Consider the following 25,536-nt stretch of genomic DNA (forward strand, 5'->3'; position numbering starts at 1 on the left):
TTAAGTTGTGATGCCATTAAGCGCTACCTGTACGTGACAGACTGACACTACAATGACAGGTATTTTTAACCAGCGTATGAATGAGTTATATACATTATATCCTGCTGTAACCTATGAACTACGCATCGAAATCACTACTGTTACACCCATTACTAATTTAATTTGCATAAAATGTTTAATATTTTCAATATATTTGAATCTCGTTCCTACAGCGAAACTTTTTCTAAAACCCAACAAGAAATTGTGGGATAATCAGGGATAATCTACAGCTAATTCATCTTTTGTCCCTGACATAATCTCCGTTCATTACATGGTAGCACCTTTAAAACTCCCGATAATGCATCTCGTTAAGATGCACCTATTTCAGCCTGCTGGAACCAGTCACAATTTCAGAAAATCACTCCTCCCCGATTCTGATGTAAACATTAAATTATAGATTTAAGTACAATTTTAAATGATGACGGCGAAGATATTTCCACCACTTCCATGTAGGTAGCACGGCTTCTTTGTCGGCATGGCACGGGTCTGACATTACCGGAGGAGCATAGGCTAAGTCTGCAAAATATGCCAATACGTGTATATTTTTGTAACATTTGCTTGTTATTTCCCTCACAAGAAAAATGTAGTGAAGTAGTTAAACCTGAAATGTCAAAGCACATTATATGTTTATGTGCCTTATTTCAGGGTTGAGTAAAACGGCGCGGAAACTAAGTCATCTTTACTTCACAGGAGGGGAACTTTGGCAAACATACAAGAAAAATGTGTTTTCTTTTCAAGATCTTTCACATGCTTCTAAAACAACTTAAAACAGAAACGTGTGTAAGGTTTCAGTACTTCACAGCCAGAAAGAACGATCGTAGAAATGAGCAAGCCAAGTAAAACAATATTTAAAACGTCTATGATTTTGATTTTGAAACGTGAAATGTGTTTTGATTGATCAATTTGTGGTTTAGAATCGCTTTAATATTTGAGGTCAGTAAAGTTAGTACTGTGTTCTTCTTTGAACATTGATATATTACTTTGCTTGTGTTCTGTTTGTGAATAATGTATAATTTGATACATAAGACGATAAATATTGTTTGTTTTTATCAGATACGTTTTTCTGAGAAACAACGTTTTGTAATCTTAGTGAAATCGTATAGAATGTTAACAATCCTTCGTTGACAGAGTTTTCATGTGAAATAATGATGAATGACATGTATTGATTTTATATGTCAGAAGTACCACGTGGGCAATATTCTCATATCACTGCAGTAGTAATATCGGCGTAAATATTTATTGTGAAGACGCAAAGTTTCCAAATTAAATAACATGACTGATGACTTGCTTAGTCAGAAATCGCATTTCTATAATCCACAAACAAAAGCTGTATTTTACACGTGTTGGAGATGTTTAAATATATTTTCAAGTAAGCAAATCAGACCGTGTTTGTATATCCACTGGGGTATAAATTTGAAGTAGTAAATAAGTTTATTGTACACCATGCAGAATTCGCCGACGGTGAAAAGTGTTGCCACCACAAGGCTGTCTGACCCGACACGTCCACCTGTGCCTGCTGTAGCCGGCCAGCGTGACATTCCTCTACCCTAGTGACTTACAGATAATCATCACATAATTACACACACGATGTGTAAACAGGACGAGTTCAAAAGTATCACCACCCCTGTAGAGCAGGGATGGACTGATCCGAGCGTTAATGTGCTGAGCTGCGACACTCGGGGCGGGCAACTTCAAAGGCAGTTAACTAAACAAATGCTAGTGCCACGCCTCCTATCGCCTCTTTGAAGGGCTTAGAATCAAATACCTCTGAGGCGAGCGCAAACACGCGGACGTCAGAGAAGACGGGCTCTTAAAGGGGGAGCCGAGTACGCCAGTAGCGTACAGCGTGCTCCGGGACCTAACTCAGTGACATTTGGAAGCTTGCTGACAAATACATTTTGCTCCTTTCTCTTACTTTGTACAATTTTCACACCCAGTCTTGTTTCAACATCTTATTAGCCACACAATTCTTTAAGATTCAGGCGTGGGTATGTAAATAATGTATAGGCGTGTTGTTTCGCGCAAATGCATTTTTCTTTTCTCGATCTAGTTAGGTTAATGTCAGCTGAGCAGCCAACACGTGTATCAATGGGTAAATATTGCAGAGAAAGTGCACTAGGGTTAGGTGGGTTTTATTGGGGAAACTAGGGGTATTAACGCTCCTTTTTACATACATCGGTAGAAATGTTCTAATATCTATGCACATGTACTTATATTTTGGGCAGTCGTCTTAGGTGCGGTTTTGTCTGCGCTGCGTTGAATCTGAAGGCGTGCCAATAATCTTTGATCTTAGGTTCGAATCCAAATTCGTCTTGATGTTTGTTTGGCTTGTCAACTCAATACCCATCCTCGTGATTGCCCCCAGGTGAAGATCTTCATCTCTGTGGGGATTCATCCCTAATCAATTCATGACGTGCCTGAAATACTGTTTATCAAGAAATCTCAGTCTTTAGCTTATACGGACAGTAGCATGTGAGTGAGTGAGTTTAGTTTTACGCCGCTTTTAGCAATATCCCAGCAATACCAGAACGGGTGACACCAGAAATGGGCTTCACGCATTGTACCCATGCGGGGAATTGAACCCGGGTGTTTGGTGTTAAGAGCGACCACTAAGCCACTCCGTCGACCCAGCGGCATGTTGAAGCTCTACATTGTCAGTAACGTGCATGGACTAATAGAAAAAAAAGTTCCTTTAATGTGTATAGTATACGTGTATATACACTGACCCAAAAAAGAAACGCATAGCTGAAATCTCATTTTTAAAGTAGATTTTTTCGGAAAATATGGAATGGAATGACAATTAATGTAAATATTAAGTGTTTTTATAGTCAATACAACCAAAACAGACAAACAAACACAACCTCTGGTGATTATTCGCCACACTACAGCACCTTGAAAACGCTTTGTATAATCTGCACGTGGGAAAATCTGAAAGCATTATGCACGTGCAAATGCAGGATCTCAATCTTGATTATGATGGCTATAAAAGGGGACAGGTCCTGTTGCGATTCATTCTTCGAATTCCTTTCTATGCGACGCGAAAAATGCCAAGGTTAAATGAAGAAAACAGAAATAGAGCCATTGGACGTCTGGAAGCTGGGGAAAGTCAGTCATCAGTTGCCAGACGTCTGAATGTGAGGCAGAGCACGATTTCCCGTCTCTGGCAACGATACACGCAACACAACTCGACCAGAGACCGTCCAAGGAGTGGGAGACCAAGGGTGACAACTCCAGCACAAGACCGCTACATCCGGGTGCTTCATCTGCGTAATCGGGCCGTCACTGCTACGTATACCGCTGATCACGTTCCTGGGCTGCGTAGAGTCTCTCCACAAACCATCAGGAATCGCCTAAGAGAGCATGGAATTCGACCTATGCGACCTCATGCAGGACCTGTTCTGCATCCCCATCACCGTCGTGCACGTCTTCAGTGGTGCAGGAACGTTCGGGCATGGAACCTCTTGAATTGGAGGAGGATCTGGTTCAGCGCTGAGTCACGTTTTCTGCTGTACAGACATGATGGAAGGATGCGTGTTTACAGACGTCGAAATGAGAGATATGCTCGACAGTGCGTTCGTGAGGTCAACAGACACGGTTGTGGAGGTTTAATGATGTGGGGAGGCATATCTATGAACGGCAGGACACAGTTGGTGCATGTGCAAGGGAATCTCAATGCTGTACGCTACCGGGATGAAATTCTGAACCGTCATGTTGTTCCTACAATTGACACTAGAAGGGAAATTTTCCAGCACGACAATGCAAGACCGCACACAGCACGCATTGCCACGGATTTCCTTGCCAACAACAACATTACAGTTCTTCCATGGCCCTCAAAATCGCCGGATTTGAACCCAATTGAACATTTATGGGACCAATTGGGTAAACGGTTACGACGTCGACAGCCGCAGACACAGACACGTCTACAGTTGGTGAATGCGTTGCGAGATGAGTGGAGAAGAATCCCACAGAGGCGGATACGACGTCTTATACAGTCAATGCCCAGGCGATGCAGAGCAGTGATTGATGCCCGTGGTGGTCACACCAGATACTGACTTTCTCACTATGCCATGGAAAATAGAGACGCTTAATACCACTGTGAATGATTGTATATGTCTTGACACACATTTGTTAATACCCGTGTGAATTATCATTGCTCAAGTTCCATTACTTTTTGTGCAATTTAAGTTAATAAATCATCTCTCATAACATTGGATTTTCACCTATGCGTTTCTTTTTTGGGCCAGTGTAGTATAGTATAAAGTCCGTCAATTGAGTTAACTAAGCAATAAGTCATTTATGTTGAATATTGTTTCAGCTAAGTGTAGAAAACAATCAAAATTGACACTTAACTTAAACTACATGTACAAGCATTGGGACGACGGTAGACTAATATCTAGTCCCTGAAATGGACATATTTCGCAGAAAAAGTTCCTCAGATGCAATAATTAAATGTAATAAAAATGAGTCAAGAGACTCTCTGTTGAAATCTTGACTTGCCACATATCCTAGACTAGTGTGGGCTTTCTTGGATATACACGTATGTGTTTCAGGGTATGTGTGACAGACAAGAATGACGCTAACAAAACAAGGATCAAAACGATCATTGACTCCTGGCACAAACAAGGAATATAACTTTCATAAATGAATTGTGTCACCCAAGATTAAATTGACATATCGCAAGTCAATTCCCATTTCCCAATGTCACAAGATCCGACTCGTGGTTATGTGTGCTTTGTTACTAGTGTGTCAGAGTACGTGATCGCCTCGATACTCTCTGTTAATCTGACGTGTCCGTTCCGATTCGAACAGTTAAAAACTGCAGTCATGTAATTCTTACTCGACAAAGACAGGTTAACGACTGTCTTTATCGACTGTCATTTCATATACTTACCACTAAACTAAGTATTGTATTATCGAATATATATACTTACACGATAAAAAGGCAAAAAGGTGTGCAATTTTGATAAAATGTCGTTTGATACGTACTCTGACACACTAGTAACAAAGCACACATAACTACCAGTCGGATCTTGCGTCATTGGGAAATGGAAATTGTCAATTTAATCTTCAGTGACACAATTCATTTATGACAGTTATATCTCTTGTTTCATATGACCAAGGCCAGGCGACAGATTTTACAAACGCTTCAATTGATGTGGGGCTAGCACTATCTCGAAATGGAATTATACTGTTTTATCCAATCGATTCGTGAAACAGACATGTTAAAATTGTGTTTTAAAATAATTTATACATATGTGATATGTCCTTTAACGACTCTGACATTACTGATGCATTTTAAACATTCACGAATTTTTACACATGAACCCATACTTGCATTTCTAATAGTAATTAATATAATGGCTTCTAATTTGCAGAAATTGTATTGCACTTTGACGGAGTTAGGCTACCTGGCTTTGTGTATCGTACAAAGTTTGTAGTTTTCATCAACTACTTATCGCCATCAGTGTTCATTATAGCAGGGAGACTTTATAGAGTTGTAGATTAGCCCTGATAATAGGTACTGGAATTTCACTCGTATTGATCATTTTACCGTGGACTTCCACCATCTCCACACTGTCACTGTTTGGCAAGGTACATATGGCGTGAAGATCGGTATCTTGTGAGATAATCGTGAAGATCCGGGCTAGTATCGGTTTTCAGTATCGGTGCTTGTCGTATGTGGCGACTAACGGGATCGGGTTGTCACGTTGTATTTTGTTTGTTTGTTGTTTCACGTCGCAGTCAACAATATTCCAGATATGTGGCAGCGGTCTGTTAATAACTGAGTCGGGACCACACAATCCAGTGATCAATAACTTCAATCCACATAGATGACGTATGTCAGCGAGTCTGAATACCCGATCTCGAGAGAGGCCTATTATGGCAGGAATAGGTTACTGAAGACCAATTTTAACTCGGACCGATCAACCAAGCCACTTAGCTTGATTGATAGTATGAAATGTATAATACTCGTTAGGAAAGCAAAGTCAGGAATTGTATATTGATTCTCTGCCTTCAGGATTAAATACATGCGTAGCATATCGATCTAACATTGCCGATGAGTAAATTGCAATTTGGTTTTGTGGCTGTTTAACTACAAGAAAGGCAGGGGAAACCCACCCACTGGATTACAGACCGAATTATCAATCTCTATGAAGTAGGGGGGAGGGGTTCCTAAACATAAAATAATTAGTTTCGAAGAAGCCAGTGAATGGAACATGCGATATTATCGTCTTTTGTACAATGATTCATCAAAACTCATTTTTTCTCAAAGAACCTACACAGTTCGACGTGGATTGCTATGTGTTGGTGGACAGAAGACAACAAAATGCAAAAGAAAAAACAAAAACTTAAAAATGACATACTAAGAATGCACTGTGCCACAGTCGGATTCGAACCTCTTATGATCATCTACTAAGGCTGATGCTGACAGAAACGTTTGAATATTTTCCCGCCATAAAGCGAAGTTAACGATTTAGAGTTACCTCCCTTGCTATCGGGACGACAACTAACGCGCGCGGGATGCACATGGCTTGTTTTGGAGCGAGACAGTCTGTTTGGTGGAGAATGTCCCCTGCAATAACGACATGAACAGTGTTTAGAACTACTTGCAATGGTGAGAAATGTGTGTGCCGAAGCTGAAGATGGCCAAGCTTTCAGATTGTGGGATTCATTATCATGCACCACCTACAAGCCGTCAAACTATATGCTTTCATTATTGTAGCGTTGTGTCATGTAAGCTATTTCTGGCATGCTCTGGTAGGTTTGCATCACAGTTGCACTTGTTTGAATCGTGGGTTGGGGCTAAGATGGTCATTGTCAGCAATTGGTCAATAAAATGCCCGGTCGTATGTAAGAGGTAGCGTGGCCGAGCGGTCTAAGGCGCTGGTTTTAGGCACCAGTCTCTTCGGAGGCGTGGGTTCGAATCCCACCGCTGCCATAAATTTTTTGCCAGATTAATTTTAGATACTGAGCAAGAAAACATGTTTGCCGATACATTATTCTTTCTTGTTTAATATTTCGTTTTCTGTTAATTAGATTGATACTAGCGAACAGGCCTTGTACACCCTCGTACTCATATCTCATTCGTAAACTGTACGATTAGTTTGGGTCATTCTGCAAAACCATTTTATCATTTCCACATTGCAGTTTATGTGTTAGGAATCCGATACCATTTCGGCCATCATTAGCTAATAGACTGTAGTATATTTTGAATAATTCCGGTGAAATGACAGAACAGAACAGAACATTAGAGAACAGAACAGAACAGAAAATGTATTCTCAAAAATCAAATGTGACACAGAGAACATACAACGAACCGATACATATTAAAACATTGAGCAAAGTCGAGTTTTGATAAATTTGGGAACTTGAGAGTTAAGCGTTGAATAATATTTCACTTGTTAAACAAGTTTTCAAATTGTAGGATGTGTACAAAAATGTACAGATCCCCAGGTAAGACTTAGGTTAAGTGGGTACTGTACCCACAGTATTTTTTTGAGTGGGTATTATGAATGTTGAGTGGGTATTTCTTGTTCACTTACCCACTGGTTTCAAATATATGTGTATTTCAGTGATTTTACTGTACTAACAGTATGACACTACTCCTATACTAACAGTTCAACTTGATAGCAACCGATCTTTTTTTCCATTACGCAAGCAGTTTTTATTCCGTACGCATATGTTATAAACCTTTTTCGCATCTGACATAAATGCGTGATTGGTACGCAGCAATTGTCTTTCAATGCGTAAAATTCTGTGCGTATTTACACGGATACGTAGCTTATCAAATTTATGTAGGGGAAGAAATATGTGTATGAGGACATTATGTGCAGGACGGTATAGTGAAAAGTCAAGTTCATCACGGACAGATGATGTACAACGCTGGTAGATTCTGTTACCAGATTCTGTTACTGTTATTCTGTTATTCTGTTCCGTACCAACGTCCTGCTTCGATCGGCAACTTCCGGTTGGAAGTTCTCAACAAGGTTCTGAAAATGGTGAATGCTTATACATTATGTATTAACCCTTTAATGAGTCAGCAGCAAAGCGCCACCATAACTGCTTAAACTGATCAACTTACTAAACGTCCCCCAAACCCATGCATAGCTTTGCTTGGAGATCGATAAGAATGCGACAAAACAAAAACTGGTCGGCTCTGTAGGTTGTATTTACAATCTACCCTGCTTACGATGCCCCTGGTTAAAATGTCCAAGGAAGTCAGATCGGAATTTCAAGTATTAAAATTCTCATGATACGAATGTACTGGCAATGAGGCCACAGTTAGATTTCTAAGCGTGAGTTCCTTAGTTTTAGTACCAAATTCCTATTGTCAATGTGATCATCTGGAGCACACACATTCCTATTGTCATGTTGTCATCTGGAACACAAATTCCTATTGTCATGTGGTCATCTAGAGCACACAAATTCCTATTGTCAGCGGTCATCTAGAGCACACAATTCCTATTTTCATGCGGTCATCTAGAACACACACATTCACAGAAGCTGCAATATTATGGTTTTGTTTTTGTTTGTTGTTTAAGCTATATGGAGACGGTCTGTAAATAATCAAGTCTGGACAATCCAGTGATCAACAGCATGAGCATTGTTATATTTGCGCAGGAATGTAGGTGACGCAAAACCACAAACGTCTCGGTTTCCTTCTTACTGAAGAAATAAACCACGTAACATGACCTTCCTTGCTTGAAGAACTCCTGTCACGCATGTCGTTGGAACAGGAGTCACATGTTTTGCAGCTGCGCCCTTTAGTTTGAATTAGAGCGGCAGTTTGGCAGCCAAGTGGTTAAAGCGTTCGCCTGTCATTGCGTGGACCCGTGTTCGATTCCCCGGATAGATTTGGATTACAGAACCTTGCTTTGATAGTGTGAGTGAGTGAATTTACATTTACGCCGATGGATATGAGTAAGTTTACTTTTACACGATGTTTGAAATCGAACCCGGCGTGACGAACGAACGTTTTAACCATCAGGCTACATCGCACCGATTTTCTAAGCAATGCGTAAGGTTCAGTATACATTCATACACGCACGCACGGAAGCGCGCACGGACGCAAGCACGCACGCACGCACTATCCTATGAGACATCAATCTACAAGACCCGTGAAGGTCCCGGGGTAGAATAGGCCTTCAGCAACCCATGCTTGCCATAAAAGGTGGCTTTGCTTGTTGTAGGAGGCGACTAACGGGATCTGGTGGTCAGGCTCGCTGACTTGGTTGACACATGTCATCGGTTCCCAATTGCGCAGATCGATGCTCATGTTGTTGATCACTGGATTGTCTGGTCCAGACTCGATTATTTACAGACCGCCGTCATATAGCTGGAATATTGCTGAGTGCGGCGTAAAACTAAATCTCACTCACTTACTCAATCTACATATCATAGAGACATCATTTGTATTTTAGAATTTTAAGCGTAAACAAATAAATCGTTACAACCTGTTTATCACTGTGAAGGGGCCTTGTCTTAGTGCTAATCTGCATCAGTCATCCTGTTTTGAAATCAGTGACACTCATCTGTTAGTAGGTTAATGGAGATACATCACGGAACTTTTGCCAATGAAATTCCGTTGAAACCGAAAGACTCGTCGTCCGGGTGATGAATGTTGCTGTCTATTTATACTAGAAAATCAATCAGTCATCCCATCAATACTCCAATGTACTGTGACTTCATTGCCGGGAGTGTAGAACTGAACACACTAAGAATAAAACACGTTATCTTCAAAGATCTCTGGGATTATGTTCTTTCTACTCGTGAAGATCTGTCAGGCTCTCTGACTTGTTTTACGAAATTAACGTCTTTGGCCCGATGCCGACTGAAAACCATTCAGACCCGCAGCTTTTGTTTTTGTCCTTTATCGCCGACAGCATTTTTATCCCCCGGAACTAAGTACCAAGTACTAACTGCCATATTAAAATATAGGGCCTACACATTCAGATCAGGACCTGAAACGTGTTATGGTTCTGGGTCATTAGTGCCTGTAGTTTTTCAGGGTTTAGGGCAAATACCTGCCATGGGCTATGTCATCGTGTTACCATTGTGTATATCGATGTTGACGATACCAATCACTGGATCATCTGGTTTTCACAGTATTTAGAAAACGCCGTCATATTGCTTAACATTACTGCGTGCGTTAAAGAACAACAACAACACCACCACCACAACAACAACATCGAAACATACTCATTTTTTTCTAATTTGTAAACGCCTATCAAATACAAGAACAAAGTCGGTATACAGAAAATACATTTTCAATATACTAGTCTCTATAAATACCGTAACAGAAAACGGATCGAATTCCACGGAGAGTGCTTTGTGGATCTGAGAATCGTATGAATGGACAACAGATTGCTGTTGCCTCGTGTATGTCTTGCTTGAGAGAGCGTGATGTGACGGGGATCGTTAAAGGTTAATACACTCATGAAGCTGAGTGCATGTTTACATGTTGGAATAACTTCATTATGATGTAGGGATCTTCAATTGAACCACGAAATACATTCAAACAATGTTTTTTTAAAAACTTTTGTATTGACATTCCAAATATTTAAAGGGCGATGGGGTAGCCTAGTGGTTAAAGCGTTCGCTCGTTACGCCGAAGACCCGGGTTCGATTCCCCACATGGGTACAATGTGTGAAGCCCATTTTCTGGTGTCCCCCGCCGTGATATTGCTGGAATATTGCTAAAAGCGGCGTAAAACTTCACTCACTCACTCCAAATATTTAAGAGAGATGTTCCTGTGCAAGATCTGGCTTGGTCATATTTTAGTTCTTGTCTTCCATGACAGACTACCTCAGATTTAACGGTGATTTCTGGTATATCACACATTTCTATTGTCATGTTGTCATCTAGAACACTAATTCCTATTGTCATGTGGTCATCTAGAGCACACAAATTCCTATTGTCAGCGGTCATCTAGAGCACACAATTCCTATTTTCATGCGGTCATCTAGAACACACATTCACAGAAGCTGCAATATTATGGTTTTGTTTTTGGCGTAAAACTTCACTCACTCACTCCAAATATTTAAGAGAGATGTTCCTGTGCAAGATCTGGCTTGGTCATATTTTAGTTCTTGTCCTCCATGACAGACTACCTCAGATTTATCAGTCATTTTTAGTCATGTTTGTTGTGCTGCAGCTTATCAACATGCCTTAAGACAAGACACATTACGCCAGATGATGATGGCTTGCAAAGCTTGTTCAAAATATCAACCACGTGACCGCGTTAATCATCCGATTACCATATTTGTCCCACAATCACCACGTTGACCTTCTGATCACAATATCAGCCACCTTATCTCTCATGCTAAACATTTCATTGTCATACTAATCTGCTAATAACCATATTACCGAAGAGAACACTCACTATGAATTTCCATTTCGTGGACAATTATGATATGGACCACTGTTCCTGAAGTGGATAGTTGTTCATCTGTATCCCAGTCCACACCATGAATAAAGCAATGTCTTCCACTTTATATTTTTCTTATGGTAAAGATTAAAGACATATCATACTCAGTTATTAACAAAATAATTTACAAAAATAAATAAATAAAATAAATAAATTAAAAAAAATGAATAAAAAACCCCCGATAATAAATCTCAGACAAAAGGGATCCAATGAATCATTGTGCTAATCCATGCGAAAACAGGTTTCTTTGTGAATGTGTTGTCACAAAGGTAACGTTCTGTTAAAATAATTCGTGACATTTTACAAAAAGCCAAGAACAAAACTGTTTGATGTTAAGCGGAAATAAATAATTGTTCAAGGTCGAAAACCAACACAGCGCACAAATGAAATTGGATATCTGATAAAGTATTAACGAGTTTCTCTTCTGTGTAGTCCTTTTATGTGCAGCATATGCATAAAGTATCGCGACAAAGAGCCATTGATGTCTACATTATGCTTCTTTGTATGGTTATTGCTACCCTTCGGGGACACCAAGCATGGATTTTAGATGTTCACGTGCTTCGATCAAAGCGGGCATATTGTGAAATAAGCGTACCAATCAACAAACTGTTCTTAAAACTCGACAACTTGGTTTTATATTTTGATGTCGTTGTTGAACAGCAAATATGGGGTGTCCTCAAATGTCACAGGCACAGTGATGACTAGTTTTTGGTTTGCGGTATGCTGGCGTGTCAGTGACCTGTTAGATATCACCAGATTGGACAGAACCTTGGCATATAAATGACTTTGAGGACGTTCAGCATTCAGGTCGACAGAGAGAGACAATAGCCTTGCTCCATGACTGTAAAGAACACTAAGCACATGGTTACATAGTAATTCTATCCTTTATAGAGACATGGCTAGGTCTAAGGATCCCAGTGTGTTATGTATATTTTTTAGAAATTATCTTCTAACTTTTAAGTACATGTATTACCTAAGAGACTCGCGCAGGTCTAGAGAGAAAACTGCAACGGAGAATACAACGCTACTCAGAATCTTGAATTTTCAACTTCTTGTCGAGTGACATTCGCATTGTCGTTTATATAACAGAGGGGTCCGAAATCGTCCGTTTTAATTCCCAAAGCAGAAAGCAGCTCGACTAGCTTGGTGTCAAGCTCGACGTCACGGGAATGTAAGATCCACTGGTCGGACAAAGACACATGTGGCAAATCGAACGCTTTAACCATAAAGCTATCCCTCCGCCCAGTCAGCACTAGAAAATGTGTCAATGATTATTCTTTTGAAAGAATTACTGTTTCAGTTCTTATATATTTGGCCATTAATTATTCCTTGAGGTCATTGTATCGAGATAGTAAGTTAAATTGAGGTTTGGATAAGATCCTTTGTTTTGGTTAAAGGTAATATATTGATACTATGAAAATATGAATATGTTGCGATACTTTTTGCAATGTGTATATATAATAACCTTTCACACGCTATTTCAATTTGAATAAAATATGTTTGATTAATACGTCTCCGTTATGGGTGTTTGCTTAGAGTACGCGTCTTTCTATCTTTAGCAAGCGATGCTTTTGTGCAGACTAAATCGATTAGCACTACTAATATCTGAAAGATGAAACAATATAACATCGTTGATTTTACGAACATTTTCAATCGATCTACGCAGCTTCATAGCGTGTCCGATAACTTAATCACATACTACGGAAACACCTCTCGGTCATGCGTGAGGTTGGTGACCGGTGTTCATGTTTGTCAGTGTGCCTGTTTCCGAGCTATGATGCAATGTTTATAGAATGATCTGACGAGGTTAAAAGACAAATCGTTGCTGCTCTGGACACAGTTTATCATCTGGGACAACCACAAACGTTTCTGCTTGCATCACGACTAATGCAACTTCAGCCGTTCCGGGTTGTGACTGTAATGTTTAAGTCCGCAACTTTTCCAACCATGTTGTTCGTGTTCCTAGCTGTGATGACAATAGTTCGGATGTGCGATGGGACCACAACGTACAGAGAGGTGTCGCACTGCATCACAACAGAAGATTTCCCAAACACAACAATTGGCGAACTGAAAGTTGAATCCGAACCTGAGTGCGCTAGTGTCTGTTCCGCGCATGTGCAATGTCAAGCCTTCCGGGTGAATCCTGCATCCGGTGGTGCGCAGTTCGTGTGTACGCTTCACCGCAAAACCCTCTTATCTCAGACATGTGATCATTACACGTCCACGGAGCCGGGTTACAATGACGTAAGTTTTGTGAAAATTCTTTTTCTACAATAATATAAACCAGATGGATGTAATAAAGACAACTGCATACATTCTGATGGAATGGCCGGATGCAAATTTAAACGATCGGAGAAGGAAAATTGTTAATGTTCTTAACGTTGAGGTTTTGGGAGGGGACCACTTTGGGTTTGGATTAGGCTAGATTATGTCTCAACCATATAATTCATTCTGAGACATCCTACGATAAAATTACACACGAACATTTTCATGTGCAGCTGCCATGAGCTCCACAAAAAGAAAAAAACCCTGATTTCTTAAACCAAAAGAAATTGAAAAATCCTAAAAATCTAAACAAAACGAAATCGCTGTTTTTTGTCTAACATGCGCTGTGTTTTAGGAAATGCGCCCAGAGAAAGTTCAAGCAGAGGTTCATTCGGATTACATTTCGTTAAACAAAACTGTCCACGGTGAACTGTTTTTAACATGGCTTCTTCAGATTACGTCCCCCTGTGAAAATGGAGGAGACTACGAAGAAGCACTTGGCATCTGTTCGTGCTCTGATGGCTATGTCGGCTCTCGCTGTGAACGCCTCATGACAGGTGAGAATTGAGGAGTGAGTGAGTGAGTGAGTGAGTTTAGTTTTACGCCGCACTCAGCAATATTCCAGCTATATGGCGGCGGTCTGTAAATAATCGAGTCTGGACCAGACAATCCAGTGATCAACAACATGAGCATCGATCTGCGCAATTGGGAGCCGATGACATGTGTCAACCAAGTCAGCGAGCCTGACCACCAGATCCCGTTAGTCGCCTCTTACGACAAGCATAGCCACCTTTTATGGCAAGCATGGGTTGCTGAAGGCCTATTCTACCCCGGGACCTTCACGGGTCAGAGAAGTGAGGACTGTATGAGTAGTACGGGCGGTGCGGTAGCCATTTGACGCCGAAAACCCCGCTTCTATTTCCCACGTGCATGGGTACAATGTGTGAAGATTCTGGTTAGAATTGTTTATCAACAACCCATGCTTGTCGTAAGAGGCGGCTAAATGGATCGTGTGTCAGGCTCGCTGACTTGGTTAACACATGTCATCGTATTCCAGATGCGTAGATCGATGCTCATGCTGTTGATCACTGGATTGTTAGGTTCAGGTTTGATTTTTTGACAGACTACTACCATAGCTGGAATACTACCGATTGCGGAGTAAAACCAAACCCACTCGCTCACACTTTTATCTTGATGAGCGCAATATAGGATTGAAATGAACTCTCATGATTTACAAGTCCTCAGTCGATTAAGGGGGTTCTTTAACATGCAAATGTCGAACAACTTAACTCCACCCTCACCATTATCAGGCAATTGCCAAATGTTTTATCAAAGACAGTAAAATGACATAAAATAGCATATTTTAAGATATTTCAGTTGCGTTGATCGATGCTTATGCTGTTGATCACTGGATTGTCTGGTCCAGCCTCAATTATTTACAGATCTAGCTGGACTATTCCTGGGTGCGGCGTAAAAATCAGCTCACACACATACTTACTTATCATGAGATTAGCCGCCACGTCTAACACAGATGATTCCCAAAAGTACTGGACACAGCAAGTCAAGAAGAGGCATGTCTCAGCCTAGGTCATAATGTAGCTCTGGTTTTTTTGTTATTTTTTTAAACAGAAGGCACAGACATGAACGATTTACTTTTTTGAGATTTCACTTTTTTCGAAACTTGTGTTTCTTTTGCTTTTCAGTATAGCTTTATCTCTCACCAGGAGATAATAGACCGGTAGGGTCAAGTCATGGATGGCTGATATGCTCAAACCTAATGCAGCTACAACTGAAGTGACTGTAATTCTGCTCGTTTCAGACTACAGCAATGTTACAATCTCTTTCAGCAATCTGTTTCCTAAATCTGTTTCCGCAATCTGTTTCTAAGGAGTAGTATACACGATAGCGGTTCTTTGACGAAGAGGTGCAGCAGGGCCAAGGAGCCTCCAAACTGACACCCCGGCTCCCACAGCCATGTAAAAGAGTAGAGATTAGTGCAAATTCTATATCCATGCGCCCGCAACATCTCTGATTGGAGTGCACTTCCACCAGCGGAATTTGTAGAGACGCTCTTTGTCTTCCGGAACTAGATATGCACAAAACACTACTCTTTTTCGTGGCTGTGGGAGCCGATGTGGCTGTTTGGAGCCGATGTGGCTGTTGGAGCCGAGGTGGCTGTTTGGAGCCGAGGTGGCTGTTGGAGCCGATGTGGCTGTTTGGAGCCGAGGTGGCTGTTTGGAGCCGAGGTGGCTGTTTGGAGCCGAGGTTGCTGTTTGGAGCCGAGGTGGCTGTTGGATCCTAGGTGGCTGTTTGGAGCCGAGGTGGCTATTTGGAGCCGAGGTGGCTGTTTGGAGCCGATGTGGCTGTTTGGAGCCGAGGTGGCAGCTTGGAGGCTCCTTAGTCCTGGTGCACCTTCTGCGTTACAGAACGGCTATCGTGTATTCTACAGGACATTCCATTTAAGATCTTGGAGTCCAATTTGAATCGTCAACAACCATAGAAGATCCCATCAGTTTTGAAACGCCACTGTAACATTCGATCACCTATCCGTGTGGATTATTGCAAAAGTCTCCGTGATGGCATTTCCGAGGATAATTTACAATCACAATAACAGTCCAGTTGTCATGCGCATTTCTCCACGAAGCGCGTACACAATCTGTGTATTATCATTATAACGAGCCACGAGATAGAAGGTTAATAGTGTAGTTCACCCAGTTTCCCCTGGGTGAACTGCATAGGAAACAGCTGCAAGACTGGTTATATAGTGCACATATCCACGCACTGGTGCATGCTCTAGGCGCTGGTATTTTCCCCTCGATCACTGGATGTCAATCTCAAAAGCACATCGTATTTCAATCTCAACTCCGTGGGGAGTATACAGCTCTTGCTGCTACTTGGCGCACCGAGTTTACTGAGGCTCTCTCATCCTAACGAGGTACCCATTCACAGCTGGGTGGACTGGGACACATAGTCACAGTACTTTGCCCAAGTTCACTGCAAGTTGCTTTACCCGCATCTAGGTGTTTGCATGTATTCACGTGGCCACCATCTGGTCATATACCAACGGATTCGTGGGTTCTTTTAAGTGCACAGGTTTGTGTACTGTACACTTAGGGGTTGTGACAACACTGAAAGAATCTGCAGACAAAATTGACTCCCAAGTTTTTTAAACCCGGTCACAGGTGGGCTCGATCCCGACCCCTCAACCTCGCTGGATCACAAGCCTGGTGCTTTAGTCAGCTCGTCCACCATGCCCCCTCTCACCATGACCCCTAATGGACTAACCCACGAAAGGATACATTTCAAAGTCTTGTGTCTCGCCTACCAATCAGTCCACAAGATCTCGCTTAAATATCTTCAAACTCTTACAGAAGTGTATCATACTTAAAGAAGCCTTCATTCAGTTGACCAGTTTCTCCTTTCTGTACCTTCTGATCTTTCAAGTACTCTGCTGCTGTGCTGTGGAACGCTCTTCCCTTTCATCTCACACGGACGTAGCGAACGTTATGCAAACAAGCAATTGCTTGCACATTAGTTTTGCTAAAGGTCACCATGAAAGTTGTGCAAGTCTTCAATACTGTCTAATTATAAAGCTTGGTACCTACCGGGCTAAATCGAAATACATGGCTTGTTACGCGCGTGCCTCAGATATCTCTTTGAATGCCGTTATATCTGACTTTGAGCACTTTTTACCTTTCTCCTATCTGCTCCTTAACGTTTACAGGTTTAGTTGCGTGCGCCTAGATAATGTCATTGCTTTTACATATGGGTTAATTTATCAGGTTCGAATCCTATGATACAATGAAGTATGTATGAAGATTTTTGTTTTAGAGTTATTGACGTGAAACAGACGCAGACCTCATGAATCCATTCCGAATTCAGTATTTTAAATGATCGGAATGGTCGTCAGTAAGTGAATAAATGGGAGTCAATGAATGAATGAATGTTGCTTTAAAAAGAAATACATCCTTTGCGGTTCCTTAATTTTCTCAACGTGTCCGCTATTGCAGTGTGTGGCGTAAAACTAAATTCACTCACACACCTTTACCACACGTAAAATGTAAACTCTCCGACAGATATATGCTGATTGTTAACGATCTAACAAGATTTCGCTGTATGTGCTTACTGATGTTTTCTTGCAGACTGTCATGAAGGCGTGGAAATGGGACTCTACAAAGGAGAAGAGAAGGTATTTATGATCCACCCTAAGAACGCCCCACGACCTTTCCTCGTTTACTGTTACATGAGAAAGTCTGGGACCCGTATGTACATCATGCGCAATGAAGGGGCCCTGGACTTTTCTCGATCATGGCTCGACTACAAAACGGGCTTTGGAAGTCTATCTGGAGACTTCTGGCTTGGCTTGGATCACATTCACTATCTGACTCACGGACGACCTCTGAAGCTATGTGTGAAGATCATCACTCGCATGCCTAATGACGAGTATCCTACACGGTAACAATGTCGCATTTATGTCACATGGTCACTTCATAATGTTACTCTTCAGTCACATCATCAGTTGAAGGTCGATCACAGCGCTACTTTGAAACCCAGTCGCGCTTATCACACACGGGAGTACTATCAAACCTCTGTTCCATCATCACTGCATGTTACAACTCTCAAACCTCTGTCGTACCATCACTGCACGTTACAACTCTCAGACCTTTGTCGTACCATCACTGCACGTTACAACTCTGAGACCTCTGACATATCATCACTGCACGCTACAACTCTCAAACCTCTGACATACCATCACTGCACGTTACAACTCTGAGACCTCTGACATACCATCACTGCATGTTACAACTCTCAGACCTCTGACATACCATCACTGCACGTTACAACTCTCAGACCTCTGTCATACCATCACTGCACGTTACAACTCTCAGACCTCTGACATACCATCACTGCACGTTACAACTCTCAGACCTCTGTCACATCATCACCAAATGTTACAACTCGCAATCCTCTGGCACATCATAACTGCATGTTACACCTCTCAGACCTCTGTCACATCATCACCAAATGTTACAACTCGCAATCCTCTGGCACATCATAACTGCATGTTACACCTCTCAGACCTCTGTCACATCATCACCAAATGTTACAACTCGCAATCCTCTGGCACATCATAACTGCATGTTACACCTCTCAGACCTCTGTCACATCATCACCAAATGTTACAACTCGCAATCCTCTGGCACATCATAACTGCATGTTACACCTCTCAGACCTCTGTCACATCATCACCAAATGTTACAACTCGCAATCCTCTGGCACATCATAACTGCATGTTACACCTCTCAGACCTCTGTCACATCATCACCAAATGTTACAACTCGCAATCCTCTGGCGCATCATAACTGCATGTTACACCTCTCAGACATCTGTCGCATCATCACTCTATGTTCTACCTCTTTCATATTACCACTGCCTGTTACACCTCTCAACTGTCTGAAACAAATGACAATAGAGAAAATAACGAAAAATGAAACTATACATGTAGCGTGCACCGCTATTTCTACAGGAAGATAGAAAGAAACGGCAGAAATTACTATTATAACAAGGTCCAGGCTAAAGTTAGTTTCGAGAAATCGGAGCCAGGTTTGTAAACTAGAGTGAGTTAGATTTTTATTAAATAGATCTAATTCGTCCTGCAGGGTTGCGTTTCTTTTTTGTGCCAGGATCTGATGCACATGGGATGGAATTGCAGGTACAGTACGATTGTCATCTTACGTTTCTCAGCATCATTCAGAATAGTAAAAGTGAAAGACACACATCACTTACAGGTGTAAAAATTTTTCAAAACATCGGTAAACAAATTCATTTACTTTTCAGTAAACATTACTACAAAAACCTAACCGTGGGTGACGAATCAACTGGCTACGTCCTCAACTTCAGCGAAGCAGCCAATTCAAACGATCCCTTCATCCTAGGTGACTGCCTGACACCGATGAAGGGGAAGAAGTTCAGCACCTTTGACGTCGACAACGACGATGATCCAAGAAGGAACTGCGCCGCTTCCCACCAGGGGGCGTGGTGGTTCACCGCCTGCGGGGACTGCAACCCAGCTGGCCCAATAACAGGTCAGACAACAGGGTATCTCCTCAATATCACCAACGAGGCATTCTGGCGTCCAGGCATACCTACTTTCTCAATCACCAAAGTCGAGCTGTTTTTTAAACCGAATTGAACATGATTTGTGGCAGCGTGTGATTGATTATCCGTTGATTATCTGTTGCACTTTCATACGAAAGTAAAATTACGTGGTTATTTTTGTGTTATTTTTGTGTTAGTTGATTCTTGGAGTTTCCGGTTGTATACAACTTGTCTGTTATATAAAAGCGGCGTAATTCAACATCAATTCCTGTATTGGCTGTTTCTTTGTCTTTCACTAAAGAGGCTGTTACTGGTCATTGCTTATTGTTTGTTGATATTTCTTGATCGCCATCTCACCCTCAACGATGGTAGCGGGATAACCTTGCGGTGAAAGCGTTCGTTCGTCACGCTGAAGACCCGGGTTCGGGTCCCCATATGGATACAATGTGTGAACCACATATTTGGTGTCCCCCCGTCGTAATATTGCAGGAACAATGCTAACACCGTAGTAAAACCACTCAATCACTCACTGTAACTAAGTCAAATATATAATTCTATCTTCTCAAGTCATGCACTGTCCACCACAATTTCAGAAATACGATATACTTAGTTTCGTTGATCTGATTAATTTTTACAGACGTTCTGTTTTCTATGCACCACAATTACGTAACAATTCTGTTCATTCAATTACAAATCGCATGTTGACTTCTCAAGATGATTGGGCTGATAACAATGATGGCATGCTTCCTATAAATTGTATGAAATAAAGGATATATATACAAATAGCTTCATCTTTAATAATTTGACTGAAAAGACTCGTTATTCATTTCCTTTACCGTGTCTAATCACTATTTTCCAAGATGTTCAGTCACAAAATTACCTTGCTTGCAGACCACAGAAACAGTGAAGCAGACGGAATTCATTTATTGATCACTATTGTCCTGATAAAAAACATCAGGAATAATTTAGGAGAAAAAGATGAAATTAATTGTTTGTCACAATTAATCTGACTCAAATTATCTCCTGCTACAAGTTTTTGGCTATGGTTTATTAACAATAATTCTATTAAATCTGTTATGCAATATAATGTTTTGTACAGGTCCCCAGCATCGACTACACCTTAAAGACAGAGTTACTGTATATTTTGCGACGCCGTTTTGATTTAATTAAGAGATTACAGATGTCGGAATATTGTTTGTTGCCATAACGACAGGATATAGTTTTTACAGGTGCACAGGTACAGGAGAGATGTGTAAGCTCGAGCCATAAAATCAGTATGGTGTTTCTGAGTAGGGCATCAATGATAAATTGGGATCTCTGTTAGTGAGTAATACAGAACGGCATGAACCCTGACTGTAGTACGAGCAGGCATTCACGCAGACATACGCACACGCACATACCATGCCCTAAACGGCATCACAGGTGTGACATTAATGCGATTTTGTCCCAAACCGCATAATAGGAGTAACTCGCAATTAAAGCTGTCAAAACCGGCAGCTGTCCTTTATGCCAAGTTGTCAACACAGCCATAAAATCTCAGTCCCGTCTGGGGCTAGTACATTTATCATCATTTAAAAACTCTGCAATCCGACAGCTGTCAATTCCAGATCTCGACAGGAAATGAGCCGCCCGAGTATGTGTTTATGCACTAATCATTCTGCAAATGCAATATTCTCCAAAACGGCGTCTTGCACAGTTGGCGCGCCGACCTCTGCAATGAAATATCTACTGTGACATAAATCCACAATGTTGAATAAATCACTGACATGTAATTGATTTCGTTTACCCTGTTTTTCACAGAAAAATGTGACGTCACGCATCACTAAAATGTGAACTTCGCGGTTTTGATTTTGCCGGTGCAGCGACAGATCGTGAAGTTAGACTTGCATTCTTTGCATGATGTTCTTGCTATTACGATGGTACTTATGTAATAGAAACAGCTTAACATCTGCGTTCGCATTTTCATTCAACAGTGACCATGTTACGTTTAAGTGCTAACGAACGTGAGAGAACAACAGGGAATATTGAGGAGGGAATACAGGTTGGACGCGAACGCGTCGCCAGGCATTATGAAACGCATCAGTCCACTATCTCCAGACTGCTGACCACCCTCGTAGAGGACGTCTATGTGTGACGTCATACCGGCTATATTGTGACTTCTCATGTGCGAAATCGCTTCATACCAGCTACCGTCACATCAAAGGAAGACACAACAGACCCATCAGCGACAATACTCTCCGTCGTGGTCTCACTCAGGCTGGTTTACAATGCAGTCGACCATACGTTGGTTCACTGACACAGACGTCCCTCCAGAACAACATTCATACCATGGATTGACCAGCACTAAGTCCAGATTCGAATCTGATCGAACACCTCTGGGATGAGATGGGGAAGATAAATTCACCAACAGCGAGTACCTCAAGTTAACTAGCAACAACTGCAAACGGAGTGTTGTTGACCCTTACAACAACATTCCTCAGAGGTTCATTCGACGTCTCAACAGCATGGGGAGGAGATGTGCAGCAGTTGCAGATGCCAATGGAGGTCACACCCTTTATTGACATTAATGTTGGTTTCCCTTTTAAGGACAATACCTAAAGTCATGCGTTATGTGATTTCCATTAAGATTTATTGGATTTTCATGTCACGTTGAGAGTGCTGTCTTTCGAGTTATCGTTGTCCCTTGTGAAATTAAAGTTAGTAGAATAAATGCCATGTATTCACCCTTTGTCAGTATCATCATTTAACACTATTCGCGGTGTTTTTTGTGGTGGTTATATTATTAGAGACTTAAGGGCCACAGCTTGACCTGCCTGCCCTTCGTGACCCTGAGAAAAAATCTGCTTCGTTATGGAGTAGTTCACAGTAAGCGTCCATCAAATGAAACGAAATTGTAGACAAACACCAATCAATATAATTGATTCTAACGTGTCCTGTACCTGTAAAAGTAAAAGATCACCATGTATAAAACGGTGTGCCCGAGATATATTGTATACTTGTATACTTTGAGTGTACAAGGATCAATTAATCAAAGCAAGACAAATCCAGTACCAGCAATCTCAGCCGTTCTTGAAAGGATGAAAAAAATGAAGTACCATCTGACGTCGACAATGCTGTCATGTCAATGTCAATGCCAATGTCATTTAGGAAGTGGTCAGATATGAGAACGGGTTCAATCCCAAATTATGCTACAGTTATATATAACTCTTATTTTTGGGTTACAAGGTAGGCCTACTTTATCGCCGTTTTAGAATTGTTAGACGATTTAACAATGTCCGTGCCAGATTGGTCTGCCATATTGCATACCATAGAAACAGCTCGAGTTTTATGAAAATACTGTGTGATCAATATGCGATGATAATTATTTCCTACAGCAGACAGTTGTTGAAGTTGTGTTAACGCTGAGACCGAGCTGACATTGTCATCTTTAAGTTTTTCTTAATTGTTCCTTCTTAAATTTCATACATTTCCAAACAGTGACAGATTGGTTCACTAACTGACTCAGATCAGTGCCATGGCGGATAAGAGGAAAGACGAAACATCCCAGGAACTGGTCGTAAGAAAACAACTGTACATACATAGGAATGAAGTACAGACCTCTACAATCGATCCATCACCAATTCATTGGCGTCATAATCAATTGTAATGTACGGTTTTCGACCGATTTGTTTCTCAAGCATTTCATACATGCTGGGATTTTTTTGAGTGTATTAAGGGAAACTCTTGCTAACTTGCTAGACTTGCCCAAGTTTCTAAGGAAAACAGAAATAGCTTTAGTTGTCCCTGCTGATATTTGTATAGCGCCAATATCCAGCTCACCTGATCAAATCTCTCAACCACTAGATGTCAGTCTCAAATGGTACGAGGGTTGGCTGAAAAGTTCTAAGCCTCACTGTGAAAAAAAGTCCACGTTTGTAATTTATTTTTCTACATAGTCCCCTTCCAAGTTCACACACTTTTGCCAGCGATGCTGCAAGGCCCGAATCCCGGTCAGGAAGAAATCTTCTTCAGCTACCCTAAAAAAATCAGTCACAGCGGAAATGACGTCATCATTACTTGCAAAATGGCGACCGGCGAGTTCCTTTTTCATTTTGGGGAACAGGTGGAATTCAGAAGGAGCCAAATCAGGTGAATAAGGAGGATGGTCAATGAGTTCAAAGCCACAATCGCGGATTGTTGACATGGCCACCACCGATTTGTGAACAGGCGCATTGTCTTGGTGGAAGAGGACACCTTTAGCGATCATCCCTCGTCGTTTGGCTTTGATTGCTTCTCGCAACTGGTTCAGTAGATCAGCATAGTATCTGCCGTTGATAGTTTGACCTTTTCCAAGATAATCAATGAGCAGAATACCCCTGGAATCCCAAAAGACTGATGCCATCACCTTTCCAGCTGAAGGAACAGACTTGGCCTCCTCGGAGCTGGTGAATCAGGATGCTTCCACTGTTTTGACTATAGTTTTGTTTCTGACTGAAAGTGATGTATCCAGGTCTCATCCATGGTTACAAATCGTGCCACAAAATCATCGGGATCTGCTTCAAAACGACGCAAATTGTCAAGGGACGTCTGGAACCTGACACGTTTCTGTTCAGCTGTCAAGAGCTTTGGCACCCATCTTGCAGAAACCTTAGTCATTCCTAATTAGTTGGTGATAATATGCTCAACCCTCTCATGAGAGATGCCCACTACACTAGCAATATGTCGAGTAGTCAATCGTCGATCATCCATCAACATATCGAGCACTCGCGTGATGTTTTCTGGAGTGGTTGCTGTTGAAGGCCTTCCCGAGCGTGGGTCATCATCAAGGCTTTGTCTGTCACGCTTAAATTCTGCAGCCCACTTCTTTACTGTGGAAAATGAAGGAGCATCATCCCCTAGAGTGGAGACGATGTCAGCATGTATCTGTGTTGGGGACATCCCTTTCTTTAGCAAGTACTTGATGACTGCCCTGTATTCAGTTTTGTCCATTTCTGATGATTTCAGAGGGTAGGTTTACCAAAAGAGCTGTAGTTGAGATAAAACTATTAGTACGTTTGTAGTTCTTGTGTCTATGATTCACTAAATGATTGTCCTCATTGGTGGCAAACACCTGTCTCTACCTGGTGGGGAAAAACCACTCAGGCTGAGAACTTTTCAGCCAACCCTCGTACATCGTATTATCAATTCTCAACTCCATGAAGATCATACAACCCTCGCAGCCACTAGATACACCGAGGTAATGTGGCTTCCCCATCCCTACGAAGTACCCAATCACAGCTGTGGAGTGATACGTATAGTCACAGTACTGTGTCCAAGTTTACTGCTCGTTGCTGTACCTGGTGTTTGTATGTAATCACGTGACCGTCATCTTGTTCCTGTTAACACATCACTGGCGTTCTATACTTGCGGCTTATTTAGACTTGCCTTTTCAAAAGAATTGCTATAAATACTTACTCATGTCTTTCAGTACAGTCTATGAGCAAGGCTACGTCTGTGTCAAAGTCTACTGAGCCTTTGATGTATGTACAGGAAGTATTTTGACACATTATTAGATGAGCAATTGACTCGGCTGTGCATGCGTTTGTGACATTTGACGTGGTGAGGTTGGATACGCTGGACGTTTCGTGAACAGCTGTTACCATCACTGTTGGAATGTCATCCCTAAACTAAACACATGCTCCACACACACACACACACACACACACACACACTGTTGATAACTGTC

The 25,536-nt window shown here is 41.5% G+C and overlaps 1 protein-coding gene and 1 non-coding gene across 2 annotated transcripts; both read left to right on the top strand.

Annotated features, from left to right (window-relative positions):
* Positions 1-6,897: 6,897 nt before the first annotated feature.
* On the top strand, positions 6,898-6,979 carry Trnal-uag (transfer RNA leucine (anticodon UAG)). Its single transcript has one exon. It is a non-coding gene; the product is annotated as a tRNA-Leu (tRNA).
* A 6,436-nt stretch (positions 6,980-13,415) lies between these two features.
* LOC137297867 (microfibril-associated glycoprotein 4-like) lies at positions 13,416-19,926 on the top strand. Its single transcript, XM_067829836.1, has 4 exons — positions 13,416-13,712; positions 14,188-14,290; positions 17,876-18,188; positions 19,572-19,926. The coding sequence occupies exons 1-4, from the start codon at positions 13,416-13,418 to the stop codon at positions 19,924-19,926; spliced, it is 1,068 nt and encodes a 355-aa protein (XP_067685937.1).
* Positions 19,927-25,536: the final 5,610 nt, after the last annotated feature.

Source organism: Haliotis asinina, chromosome 10, assembly GCF_037392515.1.
Source record: "Haliotis asinina isolate JCU_RB_2024 chromosome 10, JCU_Hal_asi_v2, whole genome shotgun sequence".
NCBI lineage: Eukaryota > Metazoa > Mollusca > Gastropoda > Lepetellida > Haliotidae > Haliotis > Haliotis asinina.